General features: G+C 40.4%; 1 protein-coding gene and 1 long non-coding RNA gene across 3 annotated transcripts in view; both read right to left on the reverse strand.

The window, feature by feature from the left end:
• Positions 1-8,571: 8,571 nt before the first annotated feature.
• Positions 8,572-10,172, reverse strand: LOC118767486. Its single transcript, XR_005003404.1, has 2 exons — positions 9,468-10,172; positions 8,572-9,088 (listed from the first exon to the last, which is right to left on the reverse strand). It is a non-coding gene; the product is annotated as an uncharacterized LOC118767486 (long non-coding RNA).
• A 293-nt stretch (positions 10,173-10,465) lies between these two features.
• The window catches only part of LOC115223285 (leucine-rich repeat-containing protein 51), a 1,818-nt gene continuing 527 nt past the window's right edge, over positions 10,466-11,756 (reverse strand). The window contains exon 2 of one of the 2 annotated variants that reach the window (XM_029793793.2): positions 10,466-11,356. In XM_029793793.2, the coding sequence (XP_029649653.1) occupies positions 10,605-11,356 (752 nt within the window). In that variant the 3' untranslated portion in view covers positions 10,466-10,604. The other variant, XM_029793794.2, reaches the window with a different exon arrangement.

An 11,756-nucleotide genomic window follows, 5' to 3' on the forward strand; every position in this document is an offset into this window, starting at 1 on the left:
GTAATTTTTGCATGAAGAAGACTGTAAAATAAAATAATATTTCAAGCTGTTTAAGAGCAAAGTAAAGCTAATTAATTACCTAATGCATAAAGTAAAATTACTTACAATTACAATATATTATAATTGTTATAGAAATTATTGTAATGATTTCTAATGGAACCAAAATTAAATAAATATATCAACTAAGACAATATATCAATGTTTCTTTTCTTCCTTGCTGCAACTGTTTTTTTTTTTTCATATGATACTAACAGTATCGCCCGGCGTTGCTCGGGTTTGTAAGGGAAATAACTATATAAGCATTTTTAGAAATGTAAAGTATAATAGCCATCTCAATATGGCTAACCACAAAGGGGGGGGTGTTACTGTAGCTTTTTACGTTCTGAGATTTAATAATAAATTTTTAGAGAGTTACTTCCCTTATATATGCCAAAAATGCATTAAAAATGGGAAAAATTGATGGTAATTTTTTTTTAAATCGTAGACGCGCGCTAATACCCAGAAGGGCTCGATATGAATCACGACTATAAGATACCCGGTTTTGGTTAAACTGCACCGCAAAATGTGGGAGTAGTTAGGAATCTAAATAGTAGGAGACAGACAGCACACAACCTCTCTTTTATATATAAAGATATATGGTTACCTTTAGATTTTATATTGTAATGGCACGCTATGTTATTGCAACAAATTGTCATTATTAGCGTCGCTTAATACCTGGATCTCCCATCTCAGCAGATATATGATGATAGTCGAATGAATTATGATTACTTTGTCTTTTGACATACATAGTGCGTCTGTCATTGCCACATTAGTTAATATGTTCTTGTGAGTTTAAGATACTTGGGCTTGATTCGATTATGATTTGGCTGTTTCGCGTTTAATGTAACTATTGTAGCTAAAAATCCAGAACCGCTATATATTGACTGATGATACAGTATGGACGGATTTTCGAAGTCCAATAATACCCTGCACACCTATTTAATTATGAAGATTTACAAACATACTTTCTCAGTGAAACTCAATATACCTATCATTATAGATAATACCAAATGTTCCTTTTCGGACTTTTCATAATGTGATACAGGTCTTTGGTATAGAAATTGCATGCGGCTGAAGAGAGCTTTAAACCATCTGTTATGTCGATTATACATTGATGTAAGAATAAGTTGTTTTATAAAGCTTGAAACATGTGTACCGCGACATCCTTTGTGATCTGTTTTCTATTTCATTTGATACATATTACAGGGGGTAGAAGGCAACTGGACGTTTCTAAGGAACAACCTGCTGAGAGCCACTAACCAGATCTGTGGCTGGTGCAAAGTCCCCTCAAGACCCAAAATAACGTGGTGGTGGAACAATGTTGTAGACAGGGCTATTAGAGAAAAGAGACAGGCTTGGAAGGACTGGAAGAATCTTGTTAGCAGGGAATTGTATCAGACTGCCAAAAGAGAAGCTAGGAGACAGGTTTATTTAGCCAGAGGGGAAGCAGATAAGAAAAAATTTGCCAATGATCTGCGCCATGAGGACCAAAGACTTGAGGTATTTCGTGTTGCAAGACAGTGTGTGAGAGAGAATCGTGATGTGGTAGGAGAGAAATGTGTTTGCATGGATGATGGTTCACTTGCGCTAAATGAGGATGCAAAGAGAGAGGTGTGGAGATGCCACTATGAAAGGTTGCTGAATGAAGAAAATGGGATAAAGAGAGTCTGCCAAATGTCAACCCAACAGAGGGACCAGCTATCCGAGTTGACAGTTCCTTGGTAATTAAGGCAATTAGAAGCATGAAGACAGGGAAAGCCCCAGGCCCATCAGGAATTACTGCAGAGATGCTTAAAGTGTCTGGTAGTGTCGGCTATAGCCTAGTCACCCGTATAGTTAACCAGGTAATACACGGAGTCATACCCAATGACTGGTGTAGCAGCATAATAGTCAACTTCTACAAAGGTAAAGGTGATGCCTTAGATACAAATAATTACAGAGGTATCAAGCTGTTGGATCAGGTAATGAAGGTTACGGAGAGGGTCATAGCCCAACTAATTAGAGAGAGTTAGTTTGGATTCGTGCCAGGGAAAAGCACCACTGATGTCATATTCCTGGTAAGACAGCTGCAGGAGAAATATCTAGCCAAAGATAAGCCCCTGTACCTGGCTTTCGTCGACATGGAGAAAGCCTTCGACAGAGTCCTCCGATCCCTTATCTGGTGGTCAATGAGGAAACTAGGGATAGATGAATGGTTAGTGAGAGCTGTGCAAGCCATGTACAGGGACGCTGCTAGTAAGGTGAGGGTTGGCTACGAGTACAGTAAAGAATTCCGGGTAGAGGTAGGGGTCCACCAAGGTTCAGCCCTCAGCCCCCTCCTATTTATCGTAGTCCTCCAGGCAATAACGGAGGAATTCAAGACAGGATGCCCCTGGGAGCTCCTCTATGACTGCTGAGGATATGCGTAAGCTCGCAAGAAATGAAGCCAGTATGCTCCGATGGATGTGTAATGTCAGTGTTCATACTCGACAGAGTGTAAGTACCTTGAGAGAGAAGTTGGACCTAAGAAGCATCAGTTGCGGTGTGCAAGAGACGTTTGCGCTGGTATGACCATGTGGCGAGAATGGATGAAGATAGTTGTGTGAAAAAGTGCCACACCCTAGCTGTTGAGGGAACCTGTGGAAGAGGCAGACCCAGGAAAACCTGGGATGAGGTGGTGAAGCACGACCTTCGAACTTTAGGTCTCACCGAGGAAATGACTAGAGACCGAGACCTTTGGAAGTATGCTGTGCTTGAGAAGACCCAGCAGGACAAGTGAGACCATCACCCATGGCCTCAGTCCACTTATGCATACCTTTCCTTCTTGGGACACAAAATCCAACTTGTGAAGACCTGTTGAGGCAAGTGAAAATCAATCAAATCAAAATCGATCAACATGAATGGAAATTGCAGCTGTGATACCAGTGCTGGTGGCACATAAGAGAACCATCCGAACGTGGACGTTGCCAGTGCCGCCCTGACTGGTTTCCGTGCCGGTGGCACATAAAAAGCACCATCCGACCGTGGCCGTTTGCCAGCCTCGTCTGGCACCTCTGCCGGTGGCACATAAAAAGCACCCACTACACTCATGGAGTGGTTAGCATTGGGAAGGGCATCCAGCCATAGAAACATTGCCAGATCAGACTGGGCCTGGTGCAACCTTCTGGCTTCCCAGACCCCAGTTGCACCGTCCAACCCATGCCAGCATGGAAAGCGGACGCTAAACGATGATGATGATGATCTTGTAGCTTTCAGATTTTGAAGAAGTAACTGTTTATTTTTAGAATGATATTGTAGGACAGGTATGAGAAGCCGGATTGGACTTGTGTGAAGATAAAAAGGTAAAGCAGGTAGAATATTTTGACCAGATATGGCTGGTTTAAATACTAAAGGATTAAGGGCCCCAGAAAAATGTTTATTTTAGATTTATATATTGCAAGAAACAGCTGGGTTCCTTTCTCCAATATTTGAATATTTTACATAGTTCAACCTATAGAAATTGATATCATCATCATCATTTAGCGTCTGCTCTCCATGCTAGCATGGGTTGGACGGTTCAACTGGGGGTCTGTGAAGCTGGAAGGCTTCGTCAGGCCCAGTCAGATCTGGCAGTGTTTCTACGGCTAGATGCCCTTCCTAACGCCAACCACTCCATGAGTGTAGTGGGTGCTTTTACGTGCCACCGACACGGGGGCCAGACAGAGCTGGCAACGGACACGAACGGATGGTGCTTTTACGTGCCACCGACACGGGGGCCAGACAGAGCTGGCAACGGACACGAACGGATGGTGCTTTTACGCATCACCAACACGGGGGCCAGACAGAGCTGGCAAACGGCTACGAAATGGATGGTGCTTTTTACGTGTCACCGGCACGGGGACAGGCGAGGCTGGCAACGGACACGAACAGATGGTGCTTTTACGTGCCACTGACACGGGGGCCAGACAAAGCTGGCAAACGGGCACGAACGGATGGTGCTTTTACGTGTCACCGGAATGGGGCCAGGCGAAGCTGGCAACGGAGGCGAACGGATGGTGCTTTTACGTGCCACCGACACGGGGGCCAGACAGAGCTGGCAAACGGCCATGAACGGATGGTGCTTTTTACGTGTCACCGGCACGGGGCCAGGCGAGGCTGGCAACGGACACGAATGGATGGTGCTTTTACGTGCCACCGACACGGGGGCCAGACAGAGCTGGCAAACGGCCACAAACAGATGGTGCTTTTACGTGTCACCGGCACGGGGCCAGGCAGAGCTGGCAACGGACACGAACGGATGGTGCTTTTACGTGCCACCGACACGGGGGCCAGACAGAGCTGGCAAACGGTCAGGAACGGATGGTGCTTTTACATGTCACCGGCAGGGGGGCCAGTAAAACAAAATAGGAATTTTGAAAGAAGGTTCAATAAAACTAGTTTTTAAATGTCAAATAGCTACGGGGATCCACCAGAATAAAATAGTAATCAAAGGGGGTCCATGGATAAAGAATGGTTAAGAAACCCTGACCTAAACCAATGGTTCTCAAGTGAGTCCTTAAAATATTTTGTTGTTAAAATTTATCTACAATAAATAGCTTATACTTCTATAGGCGCAGGAGTGGCTGTGTGGTAAGTAGCTTGTCTACCAACCACATGGCTCCGGGTTCAGTCCCACTGCGTAGCACCTTGGGCAAGTAGCCTTTCTACAAAGAAAGGCTGAGGACGCTCGACCTTTGTTCTCTTGAAAAACGCCGCCGCCATGGTGATCTCATTCTCGCCCACAACATCATAAGCGGGAAGTGTAACCTCTCGAAAGAGCTGTTCTTCACTCCTGCTCCGGAGCGTCGGCTGTGGGGTCATTCCGAAAAGCTCTACCTGCGACGATTTCATCTCAATCGAAGAAGAGGAGCTTTCTCCGTCCGGGTTGCGGATCCGTGGAACAAGCTGCCAGACGAGATGGTGAAGATGCCGACGACCGCTTTGTTCAAAGCCTCCCTGGACCTCAAGTGGCCTGAACTCTTTACATGAACACCACCCTGTACTTAACTCCATGTCCCCCTACATGGCCTTGCTATTTGCTTTTGAGCCAAATTAACTAACTAACTAACTAACTAACTAACTAACTAACTAACTATAACCTCGGGCCGACCAAAGCCTTGTGAGTGGATTTGGTAGACGGAAACTGAAAGAAGCCCGTCGTATATATGTATGCATATATATATATATATATATATATATATATATATATATATATATATATGCGTGTGTGTGTTTGTGTGTCTGCATTTGTCCCCTAGCATAGCTTGACAACCGATGCTGGTGTGTTTATGTCCCCGTTACTTAGCGGTTTGGTAAAAGATACCGATAGAATAAGTACTGGGCTTACAAAAGAATAAGTCCCGATTAAAGGCGGTGCTCCAGCATGGCCGCAGTCAAATGACTGAAACGAGTAAAAGAGTATAGTACACTAAATATTAAGAAAGAAAAAAATTATACAATTCCTAATAATATTTAATTATAAAAATACAATAGGAGGTCCAGCAGAGTAACCAAAAGGGTCCATAGATAAAAAAAGAGAGAGAAAGAGGGGACAATACGAGGACAGACAAAACAAACATTGGGGTCAGGGTGGATGGAAGCACTCCGTCAGTTACGACGACGAGGGTTCCGGTTGATCCGAATCAACGGAACAGCCTGCTCGTGAAATTAACGTGTAAGTGGCTGAGCACTCCACAGACACATGGCGTTAGGAAGGGCATCCTGCCAGATCAGACTGGAGCCTGGAGCAGCCCCTGGCTTCCCAGACCCCGGTCAAACCGTCCAACCCGTGCTAGCGCGGAAAACGGACGTTAAACGATGATGATGATGATGATGACGACAGAGAGTGACAAGGCCGGCCCTTTGAAGTACAGGTACAACAGAAACAGGAAGTAAGAGTGAGAGAAAGTTGTGGTGAAAGAGTACAGCAGGGATCACCACCATCCCCTGCCGGAACCTCGTGGAGCTTTTAGGTGTTTTCGCTCAATAAACACTCACAACGCCCGGTCTGGGAATCGAAACCGTGATCCTATGACCGCGAGTCCACTGCCCTAACCACTGGGCCATTGCGCCTCGGGGGGGGGGGGGGGGGGTCAGGGTATCGAGTGAGACGAAACGTATGAATAAACAAACAAACAATTAAAATATATACAATTAAATGAGAATGAGTGATTTAGAAAAAATGAAGCGGAGGACGCGGTCGACCTCAAAAACCACATACTCACCATATTTCACGAAACACACTTTGCGACAGGCATTTCTTCTCCAGCCTTATTTTCTGTTTCATGTGGAAAATGAAAAAGTCAAAGGCAAACTGCACCCTCTGCAGGGCACATATAACAAGAAAATACTTGAATATTTTTAATAGTGCGACCCACCTGCCTGATGAAGAACCATGGCTAGTGTGGATCACTTCTGAAAAAAAGGTTACCCATGCCCAGTTTAAAATAACACACAACCGTTTCTAAATACACTGTCTTCAAAATACAGGATATGGTCATAACTGGAACGTCTTTAACCCTTTAGTGTTTAAACCGGCTGTATCTGGCCCAAATATTCTACACATTTTATGCTCAAACTGGCCAGAACCAGCATCTCACACCTACCCTGCAATGTCATTCTAAAAATAAGCAATTATATCTTTCCCATCTTGAAGCTACAAAATAATATCAGAAACTTTGTTTAATCCTCTCATGACTGTATTTATTTTGAGATGATCTGTGTTTCTTTCAATTACGTTAAATATAACAAAGACTTTAGTAAAATAACTTAGTCATCATTCAGCTAGTGTTAGGAACATAAATTGTGACTAAGGCTTGATGGGAGATTTTAATTCAAAACTTATGAAAACAAGACATTAGTACTACAGAAAAAATTGGTGGGCGTGCACACATACATACTAACACACATCACATCATTTTTATAAAATTCAAAGTTTCATTTTCTAAATACATTTGTAATAAGTGTCCTCTCTCCTCACCCACGGAAATACCGTGTCGACAGCAAATTTCGATATAATCAGAATCTACATTACCTGTTAAGTATTTGAAGAAAATTTCATTAAAAAAAAATTCAATTTTTCTGGAAGTCGGTGGGGCATTTTTGTGTAGATATGCCCAATATATATATATATATATATATTACTTTTGACAAATTAATCTGAACACCAAAGGGTTAATCATGGGTCTGCTCAGTAGGATCTGATCTGGATGACACTTAAAGTGGCGAAATTAGGGCATTTTTTATGAATAAAATCATACAGTGAAAGGGAAAGATACCGAACAATGCCGTTATGGATATTCAAGACGAGATGGTCATTACCGGAACGCATTTGATAAATAGGTTCTGTTCAATCAGGCAGTCCCGTGTCTAAGCAACGATAATCTAATATAACAAAGTGCTGGGCGGTTGCTTTGAACAGCCATTTGTAATCATATGAAATAATAAAATATTTAACTTGTCAATCACATCACAAGTTAGTTTATAAACTGATACATTGTTAATTAATTAGCAACGGACACTTATTAAATCAAAACAACAACCAATAAAAAAAAAACAATTTGGATCTTTTCGGTTTGAACGGCAGTTTTTTCTAGCGGTGTCATATGAAATTGTCACCCATAATTATGACCCTAGTATCGATCTATTGCATTTCAATCTGTTTTAGGGTTAGGGGTGGGGGGAAGGGTATCTCTTTTTCTTCACAAATGTAAATAAACCCAATCTGTTTCTTAAACGAGGGACATATTCATACGGCACAGAATGTTTTTTTTACCTCAATGGACGTCATTGATTGGTTGAAATTGCAGATATTGAAGAAAAAACAACAAATATCTTACAAACCATGGAATTTTCTCAATAAAGCCAAGAGAAAAAGATGTTTTATAAACACATTCTACCAGTATACGAAGTTTAAAATCTTTTAGTTACCTAGAAATTATGTTAAAAATTGCCGTTCAAACTGAAAAGATCCAACAATTTGATTCATTAAATAAAAAAAAACATACGAAGATAATGAACAATACAGGGCATACCTACATAAATGTACCCCACTTATTTTGTTCCCTCATAATTTTCAGTAAAAAAGATATTTTGAAATGAAATTTTCTATAATGACCTGCCAATTGGTGTAGATTATGATTATATAGGAATTTAATGTGTAAAAAAAAAAAATTGGTGGGCGTGCACACATACATACTAACACACATCACATCATTTTTTATAAATTTCCAAGTTTCATTTTCTAAATACATTTATGTAATAAGTGTCGACAGCAAATTTCGATATAATCAGAATCTACATTACCTGTTAAGTATTTGAAGAAAATTTCAATTTTTCTGGAAGTCGGTGGGGCATGTTTGTGTAGGTATGCCCAATATATATATATAATATATATATATATATTATATATATATATATAAATATATAAAACTCTAAGTTGAACTCGTTTTCCTTTTGGCAATTATTTTAATATAATTATTTCAGAAACATAATTTATTTCTTATATTGAATTATACACAAAAAATCCACCTTTCCGAAGTTGAACTTTTTCAGAAACGGAGGGAAATTCAAACGTCCATATTTGGAAGAATAAGTATAATAATAGGCACAATGGCATTTTAACTGTGGAAATTAAGATAACAATATTAACAAAACTAAAACAACAGAATTAATTGTTAATTTAGACAACGAATCAGGCACAATAATGATACAATTAGAAAGAAAATTGTCGAAAAGAAAAGCGGATGAATGAAATTAAATGAGTGGGCTGGATGGATGGATTTGGGGTTAGTTAGTCAAGAGAATAACCCTGGTATGTGTAATTTACAAACACTCATATCTCTTGATGTTCTGAGTTCAAATCCGGCTTGAGTTGAGGCCGTTGCGTGTAAATTGCTTCAGAGAGGGGCTGGACTGTTTTGTATTATATGTTTATGTGTGTCGGTTTCATATGTTCCCTTGTGGTTGTTTGGAACCTCTGCATTGGATCTCCCAAGTGCAATTAGATATGCAGCAACACTTTATTGCATTACGTATGTGTGTGATTGTGTTCCTAGTGGAGGCGCAATGGCCCAGTGGTTAGGGCAGCGGACTCACGGTCATAGGATCGTGGTTTCGATTCCCAGACCGGGCGTTGTGAGTGTTTATTGAGCGAAAACACCTAAAAAAGCTCCACGAGGCACCGGCAGGGGATGGTGGTGATCCCTGCTGTACTCTTTCACCACAACTTTCTCTCACTCTTACTTCCAGCTTCTGTTGTACCTGTATTTCAAAGGGCCGGCCTTGTCACTCTCTGTGTCACGCTGAATATCCCCGAGAACTATGTTAAGGGTACACGTGTCTGTGGAGTGCTCAGCCACTTACACGTTAATTTCACGAGCAGGCTGTTCCGTTGATTCGGATCAACCGGAACCTTCGTCGTCGGAACCGACGGAGTGCTTCCACCATGGCTAGACACCTATACTCGCGAAATATCTTGGTCAGCCCGAGGCGGACCAAATATTATGATTGGAATTTATTCTTAAGAATATCGATCTGATATACTGACGAAACAAACTTTACATGTAGCGCTCAAAAACATTCTGGTTACTCAACTTTATTGGATCAAACGACAGTTTTTGTCATATATTTTATACTTTTTATACTTAAAAAAAAAACCCCATCAGTGAATATTAATGTCTTTATTATCTCATCAATTTTCTTTATCAGATTATCTTCTTAAAAAAATATAATCATGTTCATGTTTGTAATTAGGTTTTTTTAGTTATAAACCTACAGGTGGACATTAAAATAAGTATTTGTAGTCGATATGATCAATTTCGAATCAATAGCTGACACCTATATAAATAAAAAGAATGTGTGTGTGTGTGTGGTTGGGTTACTGTAACAGTAATATGTGATAGCCAAAATGAAAAAAACAAAAAAGATCAGGGTTAAATGTCAGTTTGAATGTGCAGAGTGTGGCGACACAATTTAGAAGAAAATTACTTTTGTGAGGCACTGAAGTGCAGTTCGTCCACGTTTTACCCGTCTATTTATATTTCTTCACTTATGTGGTCGCTGAAGTACAATAAAAAGATTAATAACCACAGACTTAATAATCATATATATGTGTGTATATATATATATATATATATATATATATATATATATATATATATATATATACATACATATATAAAGAGACCGATAGAATAAGTACTCGCCTTTAGTCGAGCATATCGACCCGGGGACTTATTCTTTGTAAGCCCAGTACTTATTCTATCGGTCTCTTTTGCCAAACTGCTAAGTGACGGGGACGTAAACACACCAGCATCGGTTGTCAAGCAATGCTAGGGGGACAAACACAGACACACAAACATACATATATACGACAGGCTACTTTCAGTTTCCGTCTACCAAATCCACTCATATATATATATATATATATATATATATATATATATATATATATAAAGCATGTATGTATGTGAGGGACAGACTGTGTTTTATCTGTTCGTGTGTATAATGTATGTATGTATATAATGTGTGTGTATCAAGAGGGAATGTCAATATAGTCCGATGGTCATTTAGACTCGTAGGTGATATCTGGGCCGACGTCGTTTCGTGGTGCAGGTGGTATTTTTCAGCCAGACTTCAGCATTTTCTCTCTCTGATTTCACAACTGAACTGAAATCGAATTCGATTAGAGTCGGTACAGTGGTCAGAACTGTAACTCTATAATGTTTAACTTTCTCGATGGGATTGCCGTGAAGGGTGAGCTTCTTGAGGTTTGTCATCGGCCGAAACTTTTCCACTTCACTCAAATTCTCTAAACAGTTGCCATGCAAGTAAAGTATTTGCAAACAGTGAAATTCGTTTAGTTCTTCTGGTACATTAGTCAATAGGTTAAACGATAAATCCAACCAAGACAGTTGTAACGGTCGGAGGAAGAGAGAAAACACGATCTGTTTAAGTCCGACAATCGTTTCCAAAGAATTATTATTCAAACGGAGACACTTACTGCGAGATTTCCGATGTCTTTTCCCAGAAGAGTCCGCAAAACAATTAATAGGTTTCGCCGTGTTCGGAAAATCTTCCTCGTCTTCCTCGTGGTCAATGTCGCCTATAGTAGTTGCTTTTGCTTGCTTTATTTCATCGATCAACTCTTCGATATCATGTGGGCTTCGACAAGACTCTTCGCGTTTATCATCGCCGATGATATCCGAGACATACTTCAAACTTCGAAAGGAGAAATCAAGCGGCTTCAAGTCATTACCATAGGATTTGTTTATCGTCTTAAGTGGTTGTTTTCTGTTTGGTATAGATTTTAAAGCCATCACTGAAAGAACGAAAGAACTGCATGTAAGTTATACGCACCTATGTAAAACTTATATTTACACCTGTGTGTATACGTACGTATACACATGTGTGTATACGTATGTATAAAATATTTGAAATATTCACAGTTCACTCATGGTCCAGCTTGAGTGAGTATTTTTTTTGTGTTGTGAAGGGAGTTATTTTTCGTCCCTCCACATATAATTCTAAATTCTGGTTTCCTTGTGCTACTTGATGCCAAAAATACCTTACTCCATGCACACCTGAGGGCGTGACGTAGTGGAAGAAGTATTGGTTATGGTGTACAGCTTCCCAAATATTTGAATCTCAAACAACCACAGAAACAACAAAGTGAACTTTCAAATACCAGACTTACTTGAGAGAAAAGTTTATCGTTTAAA

The sequence above is a fragment of the Octopus sinensis genome, linkage group LG22 (genome assembly GCF_006345805.1).
Source record: "Octopus sinensis linkage group LG22, ASM634580v1, whole genome shotgun sequence".
NCBI classification, from domain to species: domain Eukaryota; kingdom Metazoa; phylum Mollusca; class Cephalopoda; order Octopoda; family Octopodidae; genus Octopus; species Octopus sinensis.